Consider the following 26,579-nt stretch of genomic DNA (forward strand, 5'->3'; position numbering starts at 1 on the left):
ACAATTCATAGGCGAGTGCCAATAAAATACTAGGATTTTATTATTACAGTAGACCGTCCTTTTGCCATTCTGAACAGCAAAGCCGGCCCCCACCCTCCAGGCAGCCTCAGTCATCCAGCTTGCGAGGGACTGATCCAGGTGGGCTCCGGCCAGCCTAGGCCTGCAGGTACTCGTAGATCTGCTGCTGCTCCTCGGTCTCGTCCAGGAATCCCACAAAAACCAGGAAACGCAGTAACGAGGTAGTTAGCCTCATGGAGGCTACCTGCAGCCTGGGGGCAGGGGGGGGGATGCAAGGGTCAGTTTCACGGCCCCGAAGCTGGGGTTGCTCTCTTCTCAATGGGGAGCAGCCCCTCTTCTAGCAGAGAGGTGGGGGGGGGGGAAGTACCACATGACTCTCATGCAGTTTTCAAGGGAAGGGATTAGCAGAGGGGGTTGCCCATTGCCTGCCTCTGCCGAGCAACCCTGGACTTCCTCGGTGGTCTCCCGCCCAAGTATTGACCAGGGGGGCTGACCCTGTTTAGCTTCTGAGCTATGATGAGTCTGGGCCATCCAGGTCAAAGCAAGAGAGAAGCAGAGGTAGTTTGCCGTTGCCTGCCTCTGCACAGCGACCCTGGATTGCCTTGCTGGCCTCTTAGCCAAATGCTGACCAAGACTGGCTCTTTTTAGAAGAAGAAGAAGAGTTTGGATTTATATCCCCCCTTTCTCTCCTGTAGGAGACTCGAAGGGGCTGACAATCTCCTTGCCCTTCCCCCCTCACAACAAACACCCTGTGAGGTGGGTGGGGCTGAGAGAGCTCTGAGAAGCTGTGACTAGCCCAAGGTCACCCAGCTGGCATGTGTGGGAGTGCACAGAGTAATCTAATTCCCCAGATACGCCTCCACAGCTCAGGCGGCAGTGCTGGGAATCAAACCCGGTTCCTCCAGATTAGATACACGAGCTCTTAACCTCCTACGCCACTGCTGCTCCAAAACCTGATGGGACAGGGTCAGCCTGGCCCTCAGGCCCAGTGGTGGGATCCAAAAATTTTAGTAACAGGTTCCCATGGTGGTGGGATTCAAACTGTGGCGTAGCGCCAATGGGGCTGGGCGGGGCATGACGGGGGCGTGGCCGGGCATTCTGGGGGCGGGGCATTCCTGGGTGGGGCTGTGGCAAGGACGCAGCCGCTGCGCCGGTCCTTGGACCGGAAACGAATGCACGCAGGCGCAGGCTGCCACGCACGCCAGGGCACCTCCTGCTAGACTGCTTCAAGTTCTGCACGCTACTGCTGAGAGGAGGGGCGTAACTAAGGCAAAAATCACGTGGCAAAATCACCCATTAGTAACCCCCTCTTGGCACACACACATAATGAGTAACCTACTCTCGGGAACCTGTGAGAACCTGCTGGATCCCACCTCTGCTCAGGCCACAGCCGAGCCATCACTGTGTGTGTAAAGAGCCATCAAGTTGCAGTGGAGTTGGGGCAACCCCCTGGGGAGAGGGGGCCGTTTGCTGTTGCGGCCTCTGCGTAGCAACCCTGGACTCCCTTTGCCACGTCCCATCCAAGCACGAACCGGGGCCGACCCTGCTAAGTTAGCCGGGGCCGTCCAGGTCAGGGTGCAAAAATCTTACCTGAGCACAAACTCAAACTTGAGGCTTGCCCAGACCGTGCTGATCCAGCGGAAGAGGATTCGGCTGAGGCCCAGCTGCTTCTGGGCGAGGGTTCGACTCCAGCACTTCACGGCACTGAGGGGGAGACAGATATCAGTCGGAACACTGTGGACCAAAAGGGGACTCAAACAAGAGTGGAAGAAAATTTTGAATTTATACCCTGCCGTTCTCCCCTGTGAGGAGACTCAAGGCGGCTTACGAGCTCCTTTCCTCTTCAACTTCCCCCAACAGACACCTTGTGAGGCAGGTGGGGAGAGTCCAGAGAACCGTGGCTAGCCCACAGCCACCCCGCAGGCTCCAAGTGGAGAAAAAACCAGTTCACCAGTTAAAAAGTCCACAGCTCAAGTGGCAGAGCAGGGAATCAAACCTGGTTCTCCAGATTAGAGTGCACTGCTCTTAACCACCACACCACGCTGGCTCTTGAAGAAGAAGAAGAAGGAGAAGAAGAGGAGGAGGAGGAGGAGGAGGGGGAGAGGGGGAGGGGAAGAAGAGGAGTTTGGATTTATATCCCCCCTTTCTCTCCTGCAGGAGACTCAAAGGGGCTGACAATCTCCTTGCCCTTCCTCCCTCACAACAAACACCCTGTGAGGTGGGTGGGGCTGAGAGAGCTCCGAGAAGCTGTGACTAGCCCAAGGTCACCCAGCTGGCGTGTGTGGGAGTGCACAGGCTAATCTGAATTCCCCAGAGAAGCCTCCACAGCTCACACAGCTGTAGGCCATTTCTCTTCGCTCCGCAAGCAGGGTCTGGGCTGGTGGGGGAAGCCCCCCTCTAGCCCACAACCGAGAAAACGTTCAGTGCTTTGCGATGCAGCCCTGCAATCTGTGGTCCTTCCTGTGTTGTATTTCACCGGGGTTTTAATTTCATGCCTTCGCGATTGTCTCCCTGCGCCTTGCCAAGCTGGCTGCCCAGTGGTCCAGAAAGCCCCGCCCCTCCGTGATTCTCTTCGGCATGGTAAACGCCACTTCTGCTTGAACCCTTAAACGGCGTGGGCAGTGGTGGGATCGAAAAATTTCAGTAACAGGATCAAGATTGGTAGCCAGAGACTGACTTCTCCTCCATAAATCTGTCCAAGCCCCTTTTAAAGCTATCCAGGTTAGCGGCCATCACCACCTCCTGTGGCAGCATATTCCAAACACCAATCACACGTTGCGTGAAGAAGTGTTTCCTTTTATTAGTCCTAACTCTTCCCCCCAGCATTTTCCATGAATGCCCCCTGGTTCTAGTATTGTGAGAAAGAGAGAAAAACTTCTCTCTGTCCACATTTTCTACCCCATGCATAATTTTATAGACTTCAATCCTATCCCCCCTCAGACGTCTCCTCTCCAAACTAAAGAGTCCCAAACGCTGCAGCCTCTCCTCATAAGGAAGGTGCTCCAGCCCTCTCCGTTCAATAAGGCCCCATCTGACTGCCATGTCCCGCCCACCTTTTGGCCATGATGTAGTAGCGATCCACAGGGGCGCCCAGAGCCACGTTGATGCCCCGGACGGTGTTGATGTTGCGGAAGACGAGCAGCATGGAGCGCGGGAGGTCCTTCAACACCTGCATGATGCGGTCGAACTGGTTCTTGGCCATCTCCTGCATGTAGGCCGTCTCTTCCCGCGTCAACATGTTGGCCAGGGCCAGCTGGGCCATGTTGATGGGCCGCTGCAGCAGGATCTCGCAGAACAGGAAGTAGTCCTCAGCTACGAGAAGGGGGCAGGGAGGGGTTGAAGAGCTAAAGGTCGCCTCCTCCTTCCCCAGGGCAACCTAGCGCAGGGGGTGCCAACCTTTTGGGGACTGTGGGCAACTCTGGAATCTTGAGGGGGGCAGAGCCAGGCAATGGCAGCTGCAGGAGGCAGCCACAAAATGGCTGCCTTGGTGGAGACCCTTGGGCCGTGGCAGCAGCTATCCATAAGAACAAGCCAGCTGGATCAGACCAGAGTCCATCTAGTCCAGCTCTCTGCTACTTGCAGTGGCCCACCAGGTGCCTTTGGGAGCTCACAGGCAGGAGGTGAAAGCTATGGCCTCCTGCGGCTGCTGCTCCCGAGCACCTGGTCTGCTAAGGCATTTGCAATCTCAGATCAAGGAGGATCAAGATTGGTAGCCATAGATCGACTTCTCCTCCATAAATCTGTCCAAGCCCCTTTTAAAGCTAATGTTTTCATAAACCTGCACAGCCAATCAAACCCTTGGTGCAGTGGTGGGATCCAAAAATTTTAATAGGTTCCCATGGTGGTGGGATTCAAACTGTGGCGTAGCGCCAATGGGGCTGGGCGGGGCATGACAGGGGCATGGCCGGGCATTCCGGGGGCGGGGCATTCCTGGGCAGGGCTGTGGCAAGGACACACCCGCTGCGCCGGTCCTTGGGCGGGAAATGAATGCACGCAGGCGCAGGCTGACACGCACGCCGATGCACCTCCTACTAGACTGCTTCAAGTTCTGCGCGCTACTGCTGAGAGGAGGGGCGTAACTAAGGCAAAAATCATGTGGCAAAATCACCCATTAGTAACCCCCTCTCGGCACACACAAATAATTAGTAACCTACTCTCGGGAACCTGTGAGAACCTGCTGGATCCCACCTCTGCCTTGGTGGTCTTGCCCACTTTCTAAAAACACTCGGTGGGTACCGTGGTGCCTCTGAGTACCATAATAGGCTCCTTAGACTGTTGCCCCAGGCAAGCCACCCGCTCTCCGTTTTAGTCCGGCCAACGTAGCCAGGCGGAGGGGGTGGCACTGCAGTGGCTGCAGCCCAGCCGGCCCGCTCACCTTTCACACCCAGCTGTTTGGAGTACGTCTGCATGGCCGCGTCATCCCTCAAGACGATGCCTCGCCAGAGCTTGCACAGGGCTTCGCGGTCTCTGCCGGAGCCACAAGAAGAATCAGAGGCGTGGCAGAGGGGCCCTGGAGACAGGAACTCACCCTGGATTGTGGCGGGGAACCCTCGCTGGGAATAGCCCCGCCCTTGCTCGGTGGTTATTACCTTTCGTGGAGGATCTCGTAGAGGCCGTGGTCGAGGAGGATAAGCTGGGCCTTCCCGTCTGGGCCCTTTCGCACCAGAACTGCGGAGGAGAAAGGCAGCACGTCAGGGAGAATCTCCTCCAGGACAACTTCCCCCTCACCGTAACCCACATTGAGAGGAGAGCGCATGAGAAGAGGGCCCCTGAAGGCGCTGCTCTAGTCTGGGCCCCACAGGTGGCTCTTCCAGTCATTCAGTGGACAGACCACTAACAGGACGACTGAGAGGACACAGCAGGCCAGCCCAGCCTCTCCCATCCTAGGGCCTCCAGGTTTCCCACAAGCCCCAAGCCCCTTTACAACACACTGTGCACAGGATCCTGTTTCTTCCAGCCACTGACAGCAGCAGATTATCGTAAGAACATAAGAACGAGCCAGCTGGATCAGACCAGAGTCCATCTAGTCCAGCACTCTGCTACTCGCAGTGGCCCACCAGGTGCCTTTGGGAGCTCACGTGGAGGATGTGAAAGCAATGGCCTTAGGAACATAAGAACTAGCCTGCTGGATCAGACCAGAGTCCATCCAGTCCAGCACTCTGCTACTCGCAGTGGCCCACCAGGTGCCTTTGGGAGCTCACATGCAGGAGGGGAAAGCAATGGCCTTCTGCGGCTGTTGCTCCCGAGCACCTGGTTTAAGGCATTTGCAATCTGAGATCAAGGAGGATCAAGATTGGGAGCCATAGATCGACTTCTCCTCCATAAATCTGTCCAAACCCTTTTTAAAGCTATCCAGGTGAGTAGCCATCACCACCTCCTGTGGCAGCATATTCCAAACACCAATCACACGTTGCGTGAAGAAGTGTTTCCTTTGATTAGTCCTAATTCTTCCCCCCAGCATTTTCAATGGATGCCCCCTGGTTCTAGTATTGTGAGAAAGAGAAAAATTTCTCTCTGTCGACATTTTCTACCCCATGCATAATTGTATAGACTTCAATCATATCCCCCCTCAGACGTCTCCTCTCCAAACTAAAGAGTCCCAAACGCTGCAGCCTCTCCTCATAAGGAAGGTGCTCCAGTCCCTCAATCATCCTCGTTGCCCTTCTCTGCACTTTTTCTATCTCTTCGATATCCTTTTTGAGATGCGGCGACCAGAACTGGACACAGGACTCCAAGTGCGGTCGCACCACTGCTTTATATAAGGGCATGACAATCTTTGCAGTTTTATTATCAACTCCTTTCCTAATTATCCCCAGCATAGAGTTTGCCTTTTTTACAGCTGCCATGCATTGAGTTGACATTCCCATGGAACTATCAACTAAGACGCCCAAATCCCTTTCCTGGTCTGTGACTGATAGCACTGACCCTTGTAGCGTGTATGTGAAGTTTGGATTTTTTGCCCCTATGTGCATCACTTTACATTTAGCTACATTGAACTGCATTTGCCGTTTCTTAGCCCACTCACCTAATTTATCAAGGTCTGCTTGGAGCTCTTCGCAATCCTTTGTGGTTCTCACCACCCGACATTATTTGGTATCATCATCACCAGGTCATTTATGAATAAGTTAAAGAGCACTGGTCCCAAAACGGATCCTTGGGGTACACCACTCCCTACATCTCTCCATTGTGAGAACTTCCCATTTATACTCACCCATTTATACCCATATCAGATGAGTCTTTTGAGGGGCATCCCCGCCCCACAGCCCAATCCAATCGGCAATGCCCGAGATGGAAATTGATTGCCTGTACTTCCAGGTGCGCCTTCTCTTACCGTTCCCCGGGTGAGGATCTGCGTGGATGAACCCCGTGAAGAAGATCTGCTCCGCGAACATCTGGATTAACTTGCACGCTGCCTGCAAGTCCAGAGAGAGACAGACTCACATGGGCAGCTGGGGCTGGGGGGCTGCTGGTACCCAGACCGTGGGGGCAGCCAGAGCCCAAACTCCACCCTTGGTAGTGAGCGAGGTGGGCAGGGGCTCATTTCACACTACCCCAAGGATGACCAGCAGGGGGTGCTTCACGTGAAAGGTGGCAACCCCATAAGTGCAACCCGAAAGGAGCAGGTGGGCAGTTGGAAGGAGGTCGGCTTTTCAGCCCACGCACTTCATGGGAGCAGAAGAAAATCCTCCACCCTTTCCCTGCTTTTTTTGTTTCCCCCAAACTCACATCCTTGGAGTGTAGGCCTTGCCTCTGGATCCCTTCCACGTCATTAATTTTGCAGCCTTCGTAGAAATCAGCTGTCAGGACCCGCTGGAAAGGAGGAGGAGGAGGAGGAGGAGGAGGAGGAGGAAGAAGAGGAAGAGGAAGAGGAGGAGGAGGAGGAGTTTGGATTTATATCCCCCCTTTCTCTCCTGCAGGAGACTCAAAGGGGCTGACAATCTCCTTGCCCTTCCCCCCTCACAACAAACACCCTGTGAGGTGGGTGGAGCTGAGAGAGCTCCGAGAAGCTGTGACTCGCCCAAGGTCACCCAGCTGGCGTGTGTGGGAGTGCACAGGCTAATCTGAATTCCCCAGATAAGCCTCCACAGCTCAGGCGGCAGAGCTGGGAATCAAACCCGGTTCCTCCTGATTAGATACACGAGCTCTTAACCTCCTACGCCACTGCTGCTCCAAAGGGGATCCTTCCACCCAGACCCCTGGAACTCAAGCCTACCTTGTCTGGGTCAGATGATTAATTATCAACACCCCAAAACAAAGTACTAATTTTATTCATGCTAATTACACGTGTGTCGGTGAGTTGAACTAATCTTTGCAGACAAAGACAGTTCAGGGAAAACCGCAGCGGCTCCATTTCCACCCTGCTCATGATCAAAGCTGCCGAGGCCTTTTATGAATTTACGTTGGCCCTGAAAAAACCTAAAAAAACCCCCTCCTCCTTTATGACATCGGGCAGAGGTGGGATTTCATGTGGGCAATTCATTTGCCTGTTTCAAATCACCACCAGGAGAATTGTATGCGAGTTTTATATACTAATTTAGTCTTTACGCCTGTTTTAAATGATGCCTGTTAGCTGCCTGTTAGCTCAGGGAGAATGGGGTATTAAATCAAATCAAATAATAATAAATAAATAATCTATTGTCAAAGGCTTTCACGGCCAGAATCGCTGGGGTGTTGGTGGGGTTTTCGGGCTGTATGGCTGCGTTCCAGTAGTATTTTCTCCTGACGTTTCGCTTGCATCTGTGGCTGGCATCTTCAGAGGAGATCCTGGTGAAACCTCAGGAGAAAATGCGACTGGAACACAGCCATACAGCCCGAAAACCCCACCAACACCCCAATAAATAATCGGTTAGGGCATTATAGTAATGGGGGAAAGGAAGGTGCTTGAATCCCCTGCTGCCTTCTGTTCCTAGATCTTCTCTCTTTGGCGCTGTTTTGCCATGCAACCCAACTTCGAAAGGGCAACTCCTTTCTATGGTTCAGCCTCATAAGAACATAAGAACAAGCCAGCTGGATCAGACCAGAATCCATCTAGTCCAGCTCTCTGCTACTCACAGTGGCCCACCAGGTGCCTTGGGGAGCTCACGTGCAGGAGGTGAAAGCAAGGGCCTTCTGCGGCTGTTGCTCCCGATCACCTGGACTGTTAAGGCATTTGCAATCTCAGATCAAAGAGGATCAAGATTGGGAGCCATAGATCGACTTCTCCTCCATAAATCTGTCCAAGCCCCTTTCAAAGCTATCCAGGTGAGTGGCCATCACCACCTCCTGTGGCAGCATATTCCAAACACCAATCACACGTTGCGTGAAGAAGTGTTTCCTTTGATTAGTCCTAATTCTTCCCCCCAGCATTTTCAATGAATGCCCCCTGGTTCTAGTATTGTGAAAAAGAGAGAAAAATGTCTCTCTGTCAACCTTTTCTACCCCATGCATAATTGTATAGACTTCAATCATATCCCCCCTCAGACGTCTCCTCTCCAAACTAAAGAGTCCCAAACGCTGCAGCCTCTCCTCATAGGGAAGGTGCTCCAGTCCCTCAATCATCCTTGTTGCGTCCATCCAATCATCCTTGTTTTCTTTCCACAAAAGATGAGCTCATACCTGCTCCGGCCTTTGGATACAGCCTTTCTGGAACTTATGATCTCCCCCAAGATGTACAAGTGTTTGGAACACCTGAGAACTGAACGTTGTGCACACAAACACTGGGCCCTTTTGAGGATGACTAGCCACAGACGCTCTGACAAGGCAGTATGAGTTAACCTACACAATTTGACATCTTAAATTTCTCTCTCAAGTTAACACAAAGACAGACAATTTTTTTCCCTATGTTCTCCTCCCAAAAAATAAACTTTGTGTCTTGCTGATTCAGTGAGTAATTAGGCACAGTTGGAGTTGAATTGTTTTATTGCCAAGACTGTACTATCTGAGACTCTTAAGGAAACAACAACTGGATGGAAAACTCCTGGTGTCCTTTTACCGCTGTGCTATAGAGAGTGTCTTCACCTACTGCATCTGTGTATGGTTCTCCAGTTGCACAGTGGCAGATAGGAAGGCGCTCCAAAGGGTGATCACTCCTGCACAGAGGATTATCGGCTGCCCTCTCCCCTCCTTGGAAGAACTCTATAATTCCCGAAGCCTACAGAAAGCCCAAAATATTCTGAGGGACCCGTCTCATCCGGCACACTCTCTTTTTGAACTGCTACCATCTGGTAGGCGATACAGGACTATCAAATCTAGGACAAAGAGGCTTAGAGACAGCTTCTACTCTAGAGCTGTGGCGATGCTGAACTCCGTGGCTTCGTGTTGATGTGTTTGGGGCTGTGTCGGGATGGGTGGAGGAAGGGGGAAGTGAGGATGATGTATGAGTCTGAAATTGTATGAGTATGATGTATTGTATGAAATTGTATGAGTATGTTGTATGAGTCTGAAATTGTGTGCATCGAGGAATGCTGCTGTACATTTCGTTGTGCGTGCACAATGACAATAAAATGCTTATGCCAAAAAGAGCATTTGAAGCAGCATGACCTTAAGTAACCCGTTACATATGGGGGAACTTTTGTTCCCCTTTTTAAATACTAAAAAAAAAATTGTATATCATGATGGAGCCATATAATAAACTTAGAAGCTGACGTATTGTTATGTGTCCTTTGGAAGTTGTTAGTAAAAAAGGTCTTATATGGACTGCAGGTTTTTTACTTTGTTTTTGTTTTATTTTTACATTTAAGGAAGACAGAGATCTTCCGAACGGGGGCAGACAGCAAGAACTGGCCCTCTGCGAACGGTACCCTCCAGCAGCCAGGGTGGGGAATGGCTTCCGCGCAAACAGCCCTCCTCCACTCCAGCCCTCCCCCCTGGCAGTGAGCGACCCTCCAAACCTCACCTTACTGCTCTTGTCCCAGTGCACGCGAGGAACCACCACAAAGTCAAAATGCTCCAGTTCACGGGCGCAGCGTTCCCCATTGTGTCCCTCGATCTCAAAGTCCAGTTCCTGGGCGAGGGTCCCCTTCAAGTCCTGCAGAGGGAACGAGCATGAAGTCACAACATAACTGCCGCAGGAGCCTTCCCTATTACAGCCTGCTAGATGTAACCGGTGCCATCTGCACATTCTTTCCTTGATCTTTGCTTTATGGCTTCACATGCTCGGCGACAACTAGGCTCCCCCTGGCCCCCTTGTCCCATGGGAACAGTGTTGCCGTTGTTATCTCATGGGGCAGGAAGCCAGGTGGCTTTCTCTTGCTATCTGCTAGCGTGCTTAGAGCAAACAAAGAGCTGTTTTTCACGAATTCTTGGGGAAACGGGAGGGGGGGGCTTGCTTGGGAGATAAAGGGGACTGTAAATGCCAGCTTCATCAGAACTTGCTTTGCCAGAGCGGTGCCTCGATGCCTGCTCAATCAACGCTACTGATCAATACTTCAGAGTCCGTTTATTGCAGGGGTCTGCAACCTGCGGCTCTCCAGATGTTCATGGACTGCAATTCCCACCAGCCCCTGCCAGCATGGCCAAACCCTGGTTTGTTGGCTTGAGGGTCTGAGACCTAACAGGCGCGTACCTTCAAGACCCAACTGAACCCAAAACTGGGGTGCATCATCTCTACGATCTGCAGCAGCAATTCCAGGGTCCAGATGTCCGCATTGAACCGGTCCCGCAAATCAATGTATTGGACCTGCGGAGCAAGAGGAAAAGTGTGGTCTGAGAATCCAGGGGAAGGGGCTCGCAGCTGCAAAGCAAAGCACCCCGATGTTGCCCATGGCCCCCCGGCCTTGAGATGCAGCTGGTATCGCTTGAAAGAAGAACAGTTTGGATTTATATCCCCCCTTTCTCTCCTGCAGGAGACTCAAAGGGGCTGACAATCTCCTTGCCCTTCCCCCCTCACAACAAACACCCTGTGAGGTGGGTGGGGCTGAGAGAGCTCCGAGAAGCTGTGACTCGCCCAAGGTCACCCAGCTGGCGTGTGTGGGAGTGTACAGGCTAATCTGAATTCCCCAGAGAAGCCTCCACAGCTCAGGCGGCAGAGCTGGGAATCAAACCTGGTTCCTCCAGATTAGATACACGAGCTCTTAACCTCCTACGCCACTGCTGCTCCTGCAAGCCAGAGCATGCGGCACTCACCTTCACAGCTACCTCAGTGCCGTCTTGCAGCCGGGCTCGGTGTACCTGGGCCAAACTGGCAGCAGCTATCGGCTGGTAGTCGAACTCCGGGAAGAGCTGGTCGGGCCTGGCATTGAAGTCTTCCAAGAAGAGCTCGTCCACCTGTGACAGCAGCAAGATGCTGAACTGGGTCAGAAGAGGGCCTTAAGACCCCCGCAATGTTTTCAAAAGTATTTTTACAAGAGGTATTCCGCTGCATTGCCTCACACACGGTTCATAAAAACAAGCGTGCTCCCAAAAAACCAAAACAGAAAACCTTGGGCGATGTCATAAGAACATAAGAACAAGCCAGCTGGATCAGACCAGAGTCCATCTAGTCCAGCTCTCTGCTGCACTACGCCAATTATGGGTCTGCCACCAGGTGCCTTTGGGAGCTCACGTGCAGGAGGTGAAAGCAATGGCCTTCTGCGGCTGTTGCTCCCGATCACCTGGACTGTTAAGGCATTTGCAATCTCAGATCAAGGAGGATCAAGATGGGTAGCCATAAATCAACTTCTCCTCCATAAATCTGTCCAAGCCCCTTTTAAAGCTATCCAGGTGAGTGGCCATCACCACCTCCTGTGGCAGCATATTCCAAACACCAATCACACGTTGCGTGAAGAAGTGTTTCCTTTGATTAGTCCTAATTCTTCCCCCCAGCATTTTCAATGGATGCCCCCTGGTCAAAAAAGGACCACTTTATCCAACCCCCTGCCAGGCAGGAAGGCACCATCAAAGCACCCCCCCCCCCAAACAGGTGGGCATCTGGCTCACCTCGTTGTAGCCGCGCTTGAGCGCCTGATCCTCCAGCACCCGCAGCGTTCGGACGTACTCGGGAGGGAGCAGGTGGTTGAAGGCACACAGGCCTTGGCCCAGCTTGACGTAGAGACCCCCGTTCCGGATGGCGCCGTCTACGATGGTGTCCGCTGCCCGCTGGTGGCACTTTGACACGAGGTCCTTATACTCCAGGCTGTTCTGACGACAGGGAGGACGGCACAAGGGGCAGGCCGTGAGCTCCTTCCTAGCAGGTCCTGCCTCCCTTCCAGCCCCACAGCCAGAAACTCCAGGCTGCCCTGGCCCCGCCCTCCCAGGACACCCTTCTGCAGCTCCAACACCAGGGAGGAAACTCCGCCCTAGATGGGCTCCTGACGTTTTCACTCTCAACATACAGGGATCTGCAACAGGGAGCTGCAAAATTGGCCTTCCTCTCTCCAGAGAGCCTGCATTACCTTCATTGTAACGGAAAGAACACGGCAAGTAAACCAAAGGAAACAGTCAATGAACCGGGATAGCCTAATCCCGAACAAGAAACTTGCCGTAACTCAAGGAAGCGTATTCAATGATGACACTATATTAACGTTAACAATTATATTAGTCCATTCAATGGACATAAATCAGTGCAATAATAACAGAAAAAGATATAGTATAAAGTTCTTTCCTATTCATTTAAAGTTCATTGAGTGAAAGAAACTGCGGTGTGATCTCAGTCCACACACCGCAAAACCAATATGGAAAGTCAATAAAGCTGATACTTATCAGCAAGTGGTATGATGGTGAAATCCACGCATGCGAGGCAGTAGTGGCACATAATTTCAGGCATGAAATCCTCACGTGAGATCTTCAGTTACAGCCCCGCGCTTGGCGTTCCACTGTTGCCGCTTGCGGGGCTGTAATTGAAGAACTCACGTGAGGATTTCAACCTGTTCGGCAATTATGTGCCACTACTGTTCTCGTAGGCATTCTGCATCATACGAAGGGCCTGTCTGATCCCAAGCAGCTCAGAAAAAGTAGTCCAACTTGCTGGTGCTGTACCTCATCCAGGCCTCTCAGCGTGACGTGGTCCGTCCACCAGTAATCCAGGGAGATCTGTATTCCCAGCCCCAGCGACCTGGGAGAGCAGAGAAACCCCTTTCAGACTCAGGCACCCAGATAGACACACCCCCTTCAAGGGCCTGCTTCTTCGTCCCAGCCGGCCGGCCTGTGCACACGGTGTCTTGGCCAAAGGGCAGGATGCCAAGTGAAGCCAAATGGCATCTGGTTGCATGCCAAGCTCTGGACACCCTGGAATGTACACTGTTCGCTTGTGCATGCACAGAGTGCCCTCCCACACCCTCCTTCATGGTCCTGCTATATAAACACACAACCCCCTCTTTTTTTCTTGGCCCTCTACACCTGGGCCTTCTATCACCTAATGGGACTTGCCGTCCCTCCCCCTTGGGAGAGGATTTTGAAAACGGGGTTGTCGGACGCCACTCATATTTATATTTATTATTCTTATTATATTTAGTCTTTTATTGTTTCTATAGCTGCTTTTAACGGTTTTAGTTATTTATGACTGTATTATGTCTATACGTTGTACACTGCCCGGAGCCCCCTGGGGATAGGGTGGTATAAAAGTCTAAAGAATAAATAAATAAATAAATAAATTATATATATATATATCCAGCGTGGTGTAGTCGTTAAGAGTAGGTGCACTCTAATCTGGAGAACCAGGTTTGATTCCCCCCTCTGCCACTTGAGCTGTGGAGGCTTATCTGGGGAACTAGATAAGCCTGTGCTCTCCCAACACACCCAGCTGGGTGACCTTGGGATAGTCATAGTTAGCTGGAGTTTCACTCAGCCCCCGTTCCACTTCCACAGGGTAAGTTTGTTGTTGGAGGGGGGGAAGGAAAGTGGGATTAGCAAACCCCTCTGTTGAGTCTCTTTGAAGGAGAGGAAGAGGGCAGTATAAATCCAAACTCCTCTTCTTATACTGCCTTGTAACTTTGTTCAATCTCGTCTACTCAGACTGGCAGCAGCTCCCCCCTCCCCCTCCCCCAGGGGGCCACCGGGGATCTCAGGCTGAGGTCAGTCCCATCTCTTCCTGCCTGGTCCTTTTAACTAGAGTTCCTGATGGGGATGGAACTTGTGACCTTCTGCATGCAAAACACAGGCTCTTGCACGGAGCCGCAGCCCTGAAGCCGTGTCTGGGGTTTGGGGATCCCAATCACCACCGGCCTCCCTCCCTCTCCCTCACGCACCTCTCGCTCCAGAGAGCAGGCAGCCGGCACCCACCTGGCAAAGCGGCCCATGCCGTCCCCCAGCAGCCTCATCTTCCGGCGCTCCTGCTTCTCAGCCAGGGCATAGCGGACCCCGGCGGCCAGGGGGAGCCCCAGCGCCACCCCTAGGAACATCCTCTTCAGCAGCCTCCGTGGCGTTGCGGAGCTGGGGAGAGATCGGGAAAGGGGTCAGCCGGGAAGCTGCGTTGCTGAGAAAGAGAGATGCCAAAACACAGCGGCAAACTGGTGCCCTCCCTGGAGCAGAGAGATCCACAGGTGACAAACCTGGAATAAAGGTTAGGTCAATGGATCAGGCTCCATTAAAAATCCAAATTATTAACTAGTAGAGGATGAATACAGTTAATTGTGAACCTTTGGCCTCCAGGTGGATGTTAATCCAGGATAGATATCGGTAGGCGGTCCTTCCAGTGGGACTACAATTCCCATCAGCCCCTGCCAGCATGCCCACTTGGCCATCTGGAGTGCCAAAGGTTGACACTTGGCCATGCTGGCAGGGGCTGATGGGAATTGTAGTCCATAACATCTGGAGTGCCAAAGGTTCGCCACCACGGTTCTATCCTCCTAGTTAACACCTCTGGGAATTTTTTAATGGAGCCTGATTGGCCATGCTGGCAGGGGCTGATGGGAATTGTAGTCCATAACATCTGGAGTGCCAAAGGTTCGCCACCACTGGGATAGAATATACCAAATAACGTTCATAATATTACTGACTAACCTGTTCTTCCTATTAAAACAAAAAAAAAATTCTTTTCTTTTCTTTGAATAATCGATAAAAAGTAATAGAACAGTATAGGATTCACTGACGAAGTCTTCTCAAGATGAAGATAGAAGACAATATCTTGAGCCCTTCGGGGATGGGGCGGTATAGAAATCGAAAGAATAAATAAATAAATATTTGAATGATATTTACGTGCTCACTTAGGGTTCTATGAATAACCTTTTCACAAAAACTTTTTCTTTCTCTTTTTTTCTTTCTTGTTAATTAATTGAAGCTATGTCAGATATTGTAAGATATTGTAAACCTTGTTTCTAATCGTGTATCTAATCTGGAGGAACCGGGTTTGATTCCCAGCTCTGCCGCCTGAGCTGTGGAGGCTTATCTGGGGAATTCAGATTGTCAGACTCAGGTGGCCCACACACGCCCAGCTTGCATGGGTGACCTTGCAGGTCAAGCAGCTTCTCGGAGCTCTCTCAGCCCCATCTACCTCGCAGGGTGTTTGTTGTGAGGGGGGAAGGGCAAGGAGATTGTAAGCCCCTTTGAGTCTCCTGCAGGAGAGAAAGGGGGGATATAAATCCAAACTCTTCTTCTTCTTCTTCTTCTTTCCTTCAAATCTGGAAACTTTTCATGTTTTAATTTAATAAAGTACTTTTCAAAAAAAATTCCCAGAGGCAAAGACCGCCCCCCCTCCCGCCTCTTTTTGCCGAAGAAGAGCTCTTTTTGCCGTCCAGAAAACAGAATGTGCTGCAGACTCTTAAAAGGCAACAGAAAGAATCGTAGACTCCTAGAGGTGGAAGAGACCCCAAGGGGCCATCAAGTCCAACCCCCTGCCAACACCCAATCAAAGCACTCCTGACAGATGGCCACCCAGCCTCCAAAGAAGGAAACTCCACCACTCTCCGAGGCAGCGAATTCCACTGTCGAACAGCCCTGAACGTCAGGAAGTCCTTCCTAATGCTTAGGTGGAATCTTTTTAGGTGGAACAGGCAGGAATGAAACAGCATTCACCCATCGCTTTGTCCCTCCTGCTTCATGGAGGCAGCCCATCGAGGGTCTGCCCGTAGGCCACCACAGAGGGCTCTTGCTCCATCAGACTGTGAGGAGTCTAACTTCACTCCTCTTCCGGTCTTAACATCAGGGATCCCAGAGGCACCTGCCTGCGACACGGCGAGTCAGAGAGCGGAAGGAAAGCCCTGTGTAGCTGTCAGACCCAGAATAGCAGGGCTCCCTCTCCACCAGCGGTCGGCAACCTTTTCCACCCAAAGAGCCATTTGGACCGGTTTTCCATGGCCCCGAAAGGTCTACCGAGCCGGAGAGGCGGCTCCGCACGAAGCCGCCTCCGGTTCGGCCCCTCCACTCACCTTTTCTTCCAGCACTGCTCCGTGGGGGAGAGGGGGGAGGGCAGCCGCGGCCTGTCCGGCGCCGCCATGTCTCGCGCTGCAGGAGTCAGCGGCACCAGGCAAGGAAACCCCCTCTGCCTGATTGAGCAGGCAGCCGCCAGCTCCATGGGGCGGGGGGGTGGCGGCTACAGGGATGGCAGAGGGGGGATGGCGGCGGCTCTGAAGGGACATGCCTCCAGGGGTCGGAGGGCAGCGTGTGCGTGTCCCTCCAGCCCTCCAGAGCAGCACTGGAAGTAGAGGTGAGTGGAGAGGATACAAAAAGCGGCGCCCTCACGCACGAAGCCACCTCTGGTTCGGCCCCTCCACTCACCTTTCCTTCCAGCGCTGCTCTGGAGGACTGGAGGGACGTGCCCACAGTACCCTCCAACCTCCAAGCCACGTGGAGCCGCAGTGTAAGGCTGAAAGAGTTGCAGGTTGCAGATCCCTGCTCTACACGTTCCTTCGTACCTGGAGAGCTGGGCACCCGAGCGATGCCTGCAACGGGGGGCCGACAGTAGCCAGGGGTCCTTCTTGCATTGCAGCACAAGCTGATGGAAACGGCAGATCTGGACCTGTAAAGGCGACACGCAAGCTGTGGTTAAAAGGGCTGCAGCAGGGAGTGACTCAGCTGATGGAGCAACTCCCTGGCCGAAGGCTATGCACGTGGAACTCACTGCCACAAGAGGGCATTTGAGGCCATTCTAGCCACCTTGCCTCTTTGATGCTCGAGAGGTGAAACTGGTTTCTCTGAATGGAGAAGTAAAACAGATGCAGCCTTCGTCTCTGGGCGTATGTTACAGGCACACATTTCTGTCTGTCCTCAGTTAATTTAACACGCACGTATAGCACTTATAGCAGCAGTGGCGTAGGAGGTTAAGAGCTCGTGTATCTAATCTGGAGGAACCGGGTTTGATTCCCAGCTCTGCCGGCTGAGCTGTGGAGGCTTATCTGGGGAATTCAGATTAGCCTGTACACTCCCACACACGCCAGCTGGGTGACCTTGGGCTAGTCACAGCTTCTCGGAGCTCTCTCAGCCCCACCCACCTCACAGGGTGTTTGTTGTGAGGGGGGGAAGGGCAAGGAGATTGTAAACCCCTTTGAGTCTCCTGCAGGAGAGAAAGGGGGGATATAAATCCAAACTCCTCCAACTCCTCCTCCTCCTTCACTTCATCTTGAACCCATTCCTCCTGGTCCTATCCCCTGGAGCAGCGGAAAACAAGCTTGCTCCCTCCCCAACGTGACATCCCTTCAAATATCTAAACATGGCTATCATGTCACCCCTTAACCTTCTCTTCACCAAACAAAACATACCCAGCTCCCTAAGTCTCTCCTGGTAGGGCACGCCCTATCAGCAGTTAAAATAAGGTAGGGTCTTAAGATTAAGACATTTGAGCTGCCCTCAGATTCTCTATTACCTGGAAGATGACCTTGGGCGAGTACATGGTCAAAATGGTTGCCCTGTCCAAAGTGCAAATTAGAACTCTGTCCCTTTCCTTGGTCTCAGCCAGAAGAGAGCTTCTTCCTTGTTCCCAAAAGTCTGATCAGTTCCCAGGCCCCTCCCTCGTGACCTGGTCAGTCTGGGTCAAGAAAGCGTTTCCTGCTGGCTCCAGGTATTCCTCTTCTGTCTTTCTGAGACCTTCAAATCTGGGATACCTGGGAGGGGAGGGGCGTAACCCGTCCCATTGTCTCTCACTACCGGTATTAGCATTTCAAAGGTGGCTGGGCAGGGCTGGAAGTCTCAGATAAAAAAAATGATTAAAATGTTCCCTTAAACCAGAGACCCATAAGATTTCTGGGCTATAAGTTTTGAGAGCCAAAGCCCCTTCTGCCAGCTATTTGATGCTCAAAAGTTCACCTCCTGAGAAATCAAGTCGGTTTCTAAATTGCTCCTGGATTCGAATCACGCTAATCTGCCAATAACTATGCTAAAGTGACAAGAACAGGAATCATCAGGCAGAGGGCAATTCTGTCCCCCAGATTCACACGGGACCCGGATGGGGTGTGAACGTGTGTCCATGTGGATGCGTGGCAAAAAAACTAAAACCCCAGACAGCATGCAATGAAGAAAAAGAAGAGTTTGGATTTATATCCCCCCTTTCTCTCCTGTAAGGAGACTCAAAGGGGCTTACAAGCTCCTTTCCCTTCCACAACACCCATGTTTCTGCCACTCTGCATCCTTCCTGCTACGTGTGCCTCCCCCCCAAAAAACACAGCCAGGTTCTCTCACTTGGAGTAGCCACACATTGAGTACACTAAGTGTACGTAGGAGGTTAAGAGCTCGTGTATCTAGCCCTGAGGTCCCAGGTCCGATTCCCCAGCTCTGCCGCCTGAGCTGTGGAGGGAATCTGGGGAATTCAGATTAGCCTGTGCACTCCCACACACGCCAGCTGGGTGACCTTGGGCTACTCACAGCTTCTCGGAGCTCTCTCAGCCCCGCCTACCTCACAGGGTGTTTATTGTGAGGGGGGGAAGGGCAAGGAGATTGTCAGCCCCTTTGAGTCTCCTGCAGGAGAGAAAGGGGGATATAAATCCAAACTCCTCCTCCTCCTCCTCCTCCTCCTCCTCCTCCTCCTCTTCTTCTTCTTCTTCTTCTTCTTCTTTCTTCTTCTTGTGAACGCACAACGAAATTTACAAGCATTCCCCAATGCACACTCTTTCAGACCTCACACCCCATCCTCACGTTCCCCTTCCTCCACCCATCCCTACACAGCCCCAAACAGAAACTCCTTGCTCCAGATAGCATGCTCAAGCCCCTTTGAGTCACCTACAGGAGAGAAAGGGGGGGATATAAATCCAAACTCCTCCTCCTCCTCCTCCTCTTCTTCTTCAAAAGCGCCTGCCACCGTAGGGGATTAAGGCAGAAGGACAATTGGGGGGGGGAGCTGCAGGCCCACTGCTCCGCCCCAAATCACTGCCCTGTTTCTTTGCCCCCCCCCCCCCCCCGTAATGCAGGTGCCCCAACAAAAGCATAAGGGGCTCGGCACGCCCTCCAGGATCAGGGCCCTCTCTCCCACGTCTCCCAAAGGGTGCGCCTGGCCATTGAGTCAGCACACACGAACGAACGTGCGGCTGATGCTGAATCACGCCCTTGCTTCATCAAGGCCAGAACGGCACGTGCAAAGCTGTTGCTCACTCACTGAGCCACAGGACACACACACACACAACCCCTCATGGGTGGCAACACTCAGTGGCAGCCACTGGGCCTCTGTGGAGCGTCTGCACTACCCGTACCGGCCCCTCCCCTCCGGAGTTCCCCACTGGCTACAGACCAAAGGAATATAAAACATCGTGACCTGCCCACAGCCTGCCTCAAGGAAGTGCTCCTATCAGCCCAGGAGCCAGAGAGCCATGTGGTGCAGTGAGCCAAGAGCAGTGGGATTCTAATCTGGAGAACTGCCTTCGATCTCCAAATTCTTCCACCTGAGTGGCAGAGGGTTTATCTAGTGGGAACTGGATGCTCAGCCATTCCTGGGCTATCTCTGCTGAGCACCTTGGACCTAGTCCAGTGGGTGGGATCCAAAAATTTTGAAGCAACAGGTTCCCACAGGCAGTCAAACTGTGGGCGTAGCGCCAATGGGGCTGGGCGGGCACAACTGGGGCGTGGCAATGGGCATTCTTGGGCGTGGGTATTCCTGGGCGGGCTTGTGGTAAGGGACGCAGCCACCGCTACCGGGTCCTTGGGCTGGAAACGAATCCACCCAGGCGCAGGCTGCCACGCACGCCTGTGCACCCCCCCCAAGTGGGACTGCTTCTGCTCCTGGCGCGCTGCTACTGCTGAGAGGAGGGGGCGAATCCAAGGCAAAAATCACGTGGTGAAATCACTCCATTAGAAACCCCCCCTCTCGGCACACACACATGGGGCCACCACTGTAACCTCCTCTCGGGAACCCGTGAGGTCCCAGTTTGATCCCACCTCTGGATCTAGTTGCTAGCCTCTCCGAACTCTCTCAGCCCCACCTACCTCACCAGGTGTCTGTTGTGGGGAGAGGAAGGGAAAGGAGCTTGTCAGCCACCTTGAGTCTTCTTACAGGAGAGAAAGGTGGGGTATAAATCCAACATCTTAATCTTCTTCAGAGAGAGATGCATGCTCATCGTCAGCAAGGAACAGAGGGCCCTCACCACCCCCAAGCTGAGATGGCCGGCTGGGCACCCATCCCCAGGCCTCGGCAATGCCAAAGGCCACGCCTGCTGATACAGCCACACTGGCTGATCAGCGTCAACCCAACAGCCAGGATGTTCCAGCTACAGCTGGCAGAAGAGCCCTGAGAAAAGGAGGGGGGGGCAGAGACCTTGATCCCTTGTTCCCAGCACAACTGTAGCTGTCAAGGTCTCTGGGGACATTTTATCACACAGGACAGCTCGAGGCGAGAGAACAGCTGGCCCACAGACCGTCTTTCTGCTAAAAAGGGTTTCTTGCTTCTCACAGTACCCAAGATCTACATTCGGGCCTTGACAGAACCAGGGGGCATTCATTGAAAATGCTGGGGGGAAGAATTAGGACTCATAAAAGGAAACACTTCTTCACGCAACGTGTGATTGGTGTTTGGAATATGCTGTCACAGGAGGTGGTGATGGCCACTCACCTGGATAGCTTGAAAAAGGGCTTGGACAGATTTATGGAGGAGAAGTCGATCTATGGCTCCCAATCTTGATCCTCCTTCATCTGAGATTGCAAATGCCTTAGCAGACCAGGTGCTCGGGAACAGCAGCAGCAGCAGAAGGCCATTGCTTTCACCTCCTGCACGTGAGCTCCCAAAGGCACCTGGTGGGCCACTGCAAGTAGCAGAGAGCTGGACTAGATGGACTCTGGTCTGATCCAGCAGGCTAGTTCTTGTGTTCTTATGACAGCCAGAGAGTTTCCTTGCAGGAAGGCAAAGCTTAGGAATGCAGGCATCTGCATGTTGATTGTAACCCCAGCGCTCCTGAAAATCAGGAGTGTCAACAAACTCATACTTGGGACCTGATGTCGCCCATAGGAAGACGCAAGCCACCCCCATCTCTGATTTCTGCCTCGTCCTACAGAAGAAGAAGAAGAGTTTGGATTTATATTCCCCCTTTCTCTCCTGTAGGAGACTCAAAGGGGCTTACAATCTCCTTGCCCTTCCCCCCTCACAACAAACACCCTGTGAGGTGGGTGGGGCTGAGAGCGCTCCGAGAAACTGTGACTAGCCCAAGGTCACCCAGCTGGCGTGTGTGGGAGTGTACAGGGTAATCTGAATTCCCCAGAGAAGCCTCCACAGCTCGGGCGGCAGAGCTGGGAATCAAACCCGGTTCCTCCAGATTAGATAATACATGGAGCTCTCTAACCTCCTCTAAGTCACTGCTGCAAACAGAACCTCTGCTCCTAGTATGTAGGGCTTCTGGGTTGGAAGGAGCCAGACCTGTAAGCATCCTCTCCTGATGTTTCACCTGCATCTGTGGCTGGCAAAACGTCAGGAGAGAATGCTACTGGAACATGGCAATACAGCCCAGAAACCCCACAGCACCCCAGTGATTCCGGCCGTGAAAGCCTTCGACAAGACATCCGCACCACTGTTTGAAATCCGTGACAGGCAGAACTGAGCAGCAACAAACCGAAACCCGTGTCAAAAGAGACACAGATTGGAGACGTGGCTGGAAAAATGGTGCTGCAACAGCCAGAGCAACAGGCTGAGATGCTGTGCTGAAGCAATTTGATCGGTCTTTTCTCAAAGGGTTCTTGGAGCAGAGACTTTCTCTCTCTCTCTCTCTCTCTCTCTCTCTCTCTCAGTGATGGCGAACCTTTTCAAGACCGAGTGCCCAAATTGCAACCCCAAACCCACTTATTAATAGCAAAGTGCCAATATGGCAATGTACCCTGAATACTGAGGTTTTAGTTTAGAAAAAACGGTTGGCTCTGAGGCGCGCATTGCTCAGGAGTAAGCTTGGTGGTAGTTGGTGGCTTTGCTTTGAAGCAACCGCGCGACGCTTCAAATGGGTGAATCACAACCCTAGGAGGGTTTACTCGGAAGCAAGCCCATTGCCAGCAACCGAACTCGCTCCCAGGTAAAGGATCGCGCTTTAGTTCTTCGCATGAAAATCAGTGGGGTTTAACAGCGCTTTACAGGGTTACCTACACTGCTTCCCCGAAACTAGGTCTTAGGCTTTAAGATAATCATTGAGCCCAGTGGCCCAGGCCAGCCTAAATATGTGGGGGGGGGGGACTCTATTTGTGCGTGCCCACAGAGAGGGCTCTGAGTGCCACCTCTGGCACCCGTGCCATAGGTTCGCCAACACTGCTCTATTTCAATGCACTTCACCCTTTCCACAGGGACGGACAGATGACTCACACGGCTCTGCTGACTTGCTCATGTTTTCCCACTGGTTTTATGGTTGGTGTTTACTGACAGCCACTTTAGAGAGTCCATATAGCAGTGGTGGCGAACCTATGGCACGGGTGCCAGAGGTGGCACTCAGAGCCCTCTCTGTGGGCACGCACGCCCAGAGTTCATCACGTGATAACAGTGTAACTTTTCAGGGAGATTATTAGCATTAAGCCTAAGACCTGGTTTTGGGGGAGCAGTGTAGGTAACCCTGTTAAGCGCTGTTAAACCCCACCGATTTTCATGGGAAGAACTGAAGCACCATCCTTTACCTGGGACTAAGCTCAGTTGCTGACAATTGGGTTTGCTTCTGAGTAAACCCTCCTAGGGTCGGGATTCACCCGTTCGAAGCATTGCACAGTTGCTTCAAAGCAAAGGCACCGACTATCACCAAGCTTACTCCCGAGTAATGTGCGCCTTGGAGCCAACCGTTTTTTCTATACCAAAACCTCAGTATTCAGGTTAAGTTGCCGTGTTGGCACTTTGCGATAAATAAGTGGGTTTTGGGTCGCAGTTCGGGCACTCGGTCTCGAAAAGGTTCGCCATCACTGCCATATAGGACGGAAGCAGAGAGACGGTTCATACATTAGAGACCGCCTTTCCCCATACTGCCCTACTGGCCCCTCCGCTCCTTGGAGGAAAACCTTCCGGTAATCCCTGGCCCCAAAACCATCTGGCTGGCCTCAACAAGGACCAGGGCCTTTTTGGTCCTGGCCCTTACCTGGTGGAATATGCTCTTGAATTAGATCAGGGCCCTGAGGGACTTGAGTTGTTTCTGCAGAGCCTGTAAGATAGAGCTTTCCCGCCAGGCTTTCTCCCTGGCTCTTTGATTCCCAGCTCTGCCGCCTGAGCTGTGGAGGCTTCTCTGGGGAATTCAGATTAGCCTGGGCACTCCCACACACGCCAGCTGGGTGACCTTGGGCTAGTCACAGTTCTTCTGAGCTCTCTCAGCCCCACCCACCTCACAGGGTGTTTGTTGTGGGGGGGGGGAAGGGCAAGGAGATTGTCAGCCCCTTTGAGTCTCCTTGCAGGAGAGAAAGGGGGGATATAAACCCAAACTCTTCTTCTTCTTCTTCTTCTTCACTGCAACTCCACAAAAATAAAAGCTGAACACTTGGACCTTTAACAGAATGAAAGCAGGGATCCTCCCAGGATCGAATCCCGCAGCAGGCGAACACTTTGGAGCCTGCTAGAGTCGCAGGCGAGTGGCACGGCCTCTCCTTGCCATGTGCATGCGACCTCTCCCCCCGCCGCCAAGATCCAGAGGGCTACTTCGAACCCGTGGCAGCTGCTGCTTTTTGCAAGGTCCTTCTTAATATGAAGAAGAAGAGTTTGGATTTATATCCCCCCTTTCTCTCCTGCAGGAGACTCAAAGGGGCTGACAATCTCCTTGCCCTTCCCCCCTCACAACAAACACCCTGTGAGGTAGGTGGGGCTGAGAGAGCTCCGAGAAGCTGTGACTAGCCCAAGGTCACCCAGCTGGCGTGTGTGGGAGTGCCCAGGCTAATCTGAATTCCCCAGAGAAGCCTCCACAGCTCAGGCGGCAGAGCGGGGAATCAAACCCGGTTCCTCCAGATTAGATACACGAGCTCTACGCCACTACTGCGGCCCTTGCCGGCATCAGAGCAGCACCCACCACGAAGAGTGCCTGCTCCTCTGTAGACACCGGCCGGGAAGGCCTCCCCAGCCGCAGCCGGGCACACTGCCCTGCCTGGAAACCGCAGGCTCAACCCGCAAGCCTCGTGGGCTTTTCTGACTGCAGGGCACAAGGGTGGCAGCCGGGACCCCGTCTCCCTGCCAGGGCCGCTTCCAAGAAGGGCGGCTTGTGAGACCAGCAGTGGGCACCTTTGCTGGGCAGGAGCACAAAAGAGACACCAACGCTCTCCTGGAGTGTCTGTGCGGTCATGAGAGTGGCTCGCCCCCGGGGGGCCCCAAAGCCATCCAGGAGCTGGGCGCACAGTGGGCACCAGTCAGCTGACCGGGCAAAGGCAGCCTGCTGGCGTGCGGAGGTCGTGTGCCGCCTGTCACTCGAGGAGAGGGTCCGGACCCACCCTCTTCCTCCCTGTGCCCGGAGGGGGCTCTGAGGTCCACAGCAGGAGGCTGGGTTGAACCCCCGGCCTGCCCAGCTTCCCCGAGTGCGGCAGCGGTGCTCTGGCAGTGCCAGCCGGGCCCACTGGACTGCAGACTGGCCTGGGGTGGCAGGAGACCGGTACCCCCAGCCCGCCTCAATCTGAAGCAAAGGGCAGCCCCCCGGGCACTGCCGCCCTCCACCCCACGTGTGGCAGGAAGAGTGGTGGGGCGTGGGCTTCTTGGCGATGGGCACAGGGCGGGTGCCCGCTTGGAGGGCGGCTCAGGGCTCTTCCTGCCAGGCTCCTGTGCCCGCCCCGATCCTGCTCTGCCGGGTGGCAGCCGGACCCCACCCCCGAGTCACGGGTCCGCTCCGTACAGGGGACGGCAGCAAAGCAGGCCAGCGGACGGGCGTCCCGCGGCTCCCTGCAAGGTAGGCTCCGTCGGGGTGGGGGGTGGGGGCAAGGGGCCAAGCGGCACGGGCGAGGAAGCCGGCCAATGGTGGGCTCGCGCAGGCGGTTGCCCCCCCCCCCCGCAGCCTCCCCGCCTCCCGGCCGCGTGGTCTTCACAGCAGCCCTGCGAGGTAGGCCAAGCGAACTGACGCGGCTCCATTGCCAGAGTCCGACTAAACGCCCGAGCGCACTCACACGTGCGGCTCCCCGGGGGAGGGAGGGAGGGCGGGCGGGCGGCGAGGGATCCTGCTCACCGTCCGGCGCAGCTCCATGGCTCCGCTCTGCCCCTGACGAGCTCCAGCCTGCCCGCCGTCCTTGCCGCGGTTCAGCCACGGGCCGCCCCGCCAGCCCAGCCGCGCTCCGATTGGCCCGCCGCCCCGCAGGCCCCGCCCCTGACGCCATCGGCCCTGTCGTCTCGCCGCTCCTCTCCGCGCGCCCATTGGCCCCGCATTCCCCGGGGGCAACGCCTCCTCCGTGACCTGATGGGCGGAGCCGCGCCTTAGCCCTCCTCGGGGGAGGAGCTGAGCCCAGCGGAGCCCCGCCCACCAGGCTCGCGCGTCATCAAAGCAGAGCTTCTCCGCCGGGTAGGGAAAAATGAGCCTGGAACTCGCATCGTGCCTGGCACTGTCACGTTCACACGATACGGCGTGCAAGCGCGTTCTCCCCTCCCCCCCCCCGTTGGTCGCAAGGAATTGCAATTGGAAGCTGCTTGTCCCCCCCAGAGAAATTCCCACTCGCATCGGTAGTCCAGTGGTCTGGCACAGCTTGACTCCCGGGTCCTATTACGACCCCTCTCCCCCGCCTGCTGTCAAATCACAGGTGACTTACGGCAATCCCATGCAGTGGTGGCGAACCTATGGTACTCCAGATGTTCATGGACTACAATTCCCATCAGCCCCTGCCAGCGTGGCCAATTGGCCATGCTTAACAACCCGGGAGGTCCTTGGAGGTCTCTCCTCTGAGTCTTAACCAGAGCTGACCCTGCTTAGCTTCCAAGATCTGGGTGGCCTGGGCCACGAGGTCAAGCAAAAGTTATGCAGGGGTGGTTGGCCAACCCAGGAGGTCCTTGGAGGTCTCCCATCCAGGTGCTAAACCAGCCAGACCCTCCATAGCTTCCCAGTTCTGATAAGATCAGGCTAGCTCAGGGCAGGGCTTGGAATTCCCCGGCTGTGAATATTTTCCTGGCTTTCCTGGGATAGAAAAAAGGAGGCTGCCGGCAGGAGCTGTGATCTCTGCTCACAAAGGTCCAGATCCCTCCTCCTGGCTCACCTGAGCCCCAGCTCTTAAGGGGGCCAGAATGTCAGCCCTGGGCTGCTCCTCTGGTGTCACAATTCGGTAGTCCTGTGAAGAGGAAGCCGAGCAGGCCAGGAATGGATTGCCATACAACTGCATTTCCCGTGTCCCAGAGTGCAGCGGGCACAATT

The 26,579-nt window shown here is 53.9% G+C and overlaps 1 protein-coding gene across 2 annotated transcripts; it reads right to left on the bottom strand.

Annotated features, from left to right (window-relative positions):
- Positions 1-16: 16 nt before the first annotated feature.
- ADCK5 (aarF domain containing kinase 5) lies at positions 17-25,506 on the bottom strand. 2 transcript variants are annotated; one of them, XM_048482615.1, is made up of 15 exons: positions 25,410-25,506; positions 16,764-16,867; positions 14,194-14,343; positions 12,952-13,027; positions 11,914-12,114; positions 11,122-11,262; positions 10,562-10,675; positions 9,893-10,024; positions 6,745-6,828; positions 6,350-6,431; positions 4,608-4,686; positions 4,394-4,485; positions 3,072-3,330; positions 1,609-1,722; positions 17-269 (listed from the first exon to the last, which is right to left on the bottom strand). In XM_048482615.1, exons 1-15 carry the CDS (start codon positions 25,425-25,427, stop codon positions 155-157), a joined length of 1,761 nt encoding a protein of 586 aa, XP_048338572.1. In that variant the 5' UTR covers positions 25,428-25,506; the 3' UTR covers positions 17-154. The 2 variants fall into 2 exon arrangements, with proteins under 2 accessions (XP_048338572.1, XP_048338573.1); XM_048482616.1 differs by lacking the exons at positions 16,764-16,867; positions 25,410-25,506 and having other exon boundaries at positions 11,914-12,109; positions 14,194-14,245.
- Between the last annotated feature and the right edge of the window lie 1,073 nt (positions 25,507-26,579).

This window comes from Sphaerodactylus townsendi, unplaced genomic scaffold (genome assembly GCF_021028975.2).
Source record: "Sphaerodactylus townsendi isolate TG3544 unplaced genomic scaffold, MPM_Stown_v2.3 scaffold_19, whole genome shotgun sequence".
Classification (NCBI taxonomy): domain Eukaryota; kingdom Metazoa; phylum Chordata; class Lepidosauria; order Squamata; family Sphaerodactylidae; genus Sphaerodactylus; species Sphaerodactylus townsendi.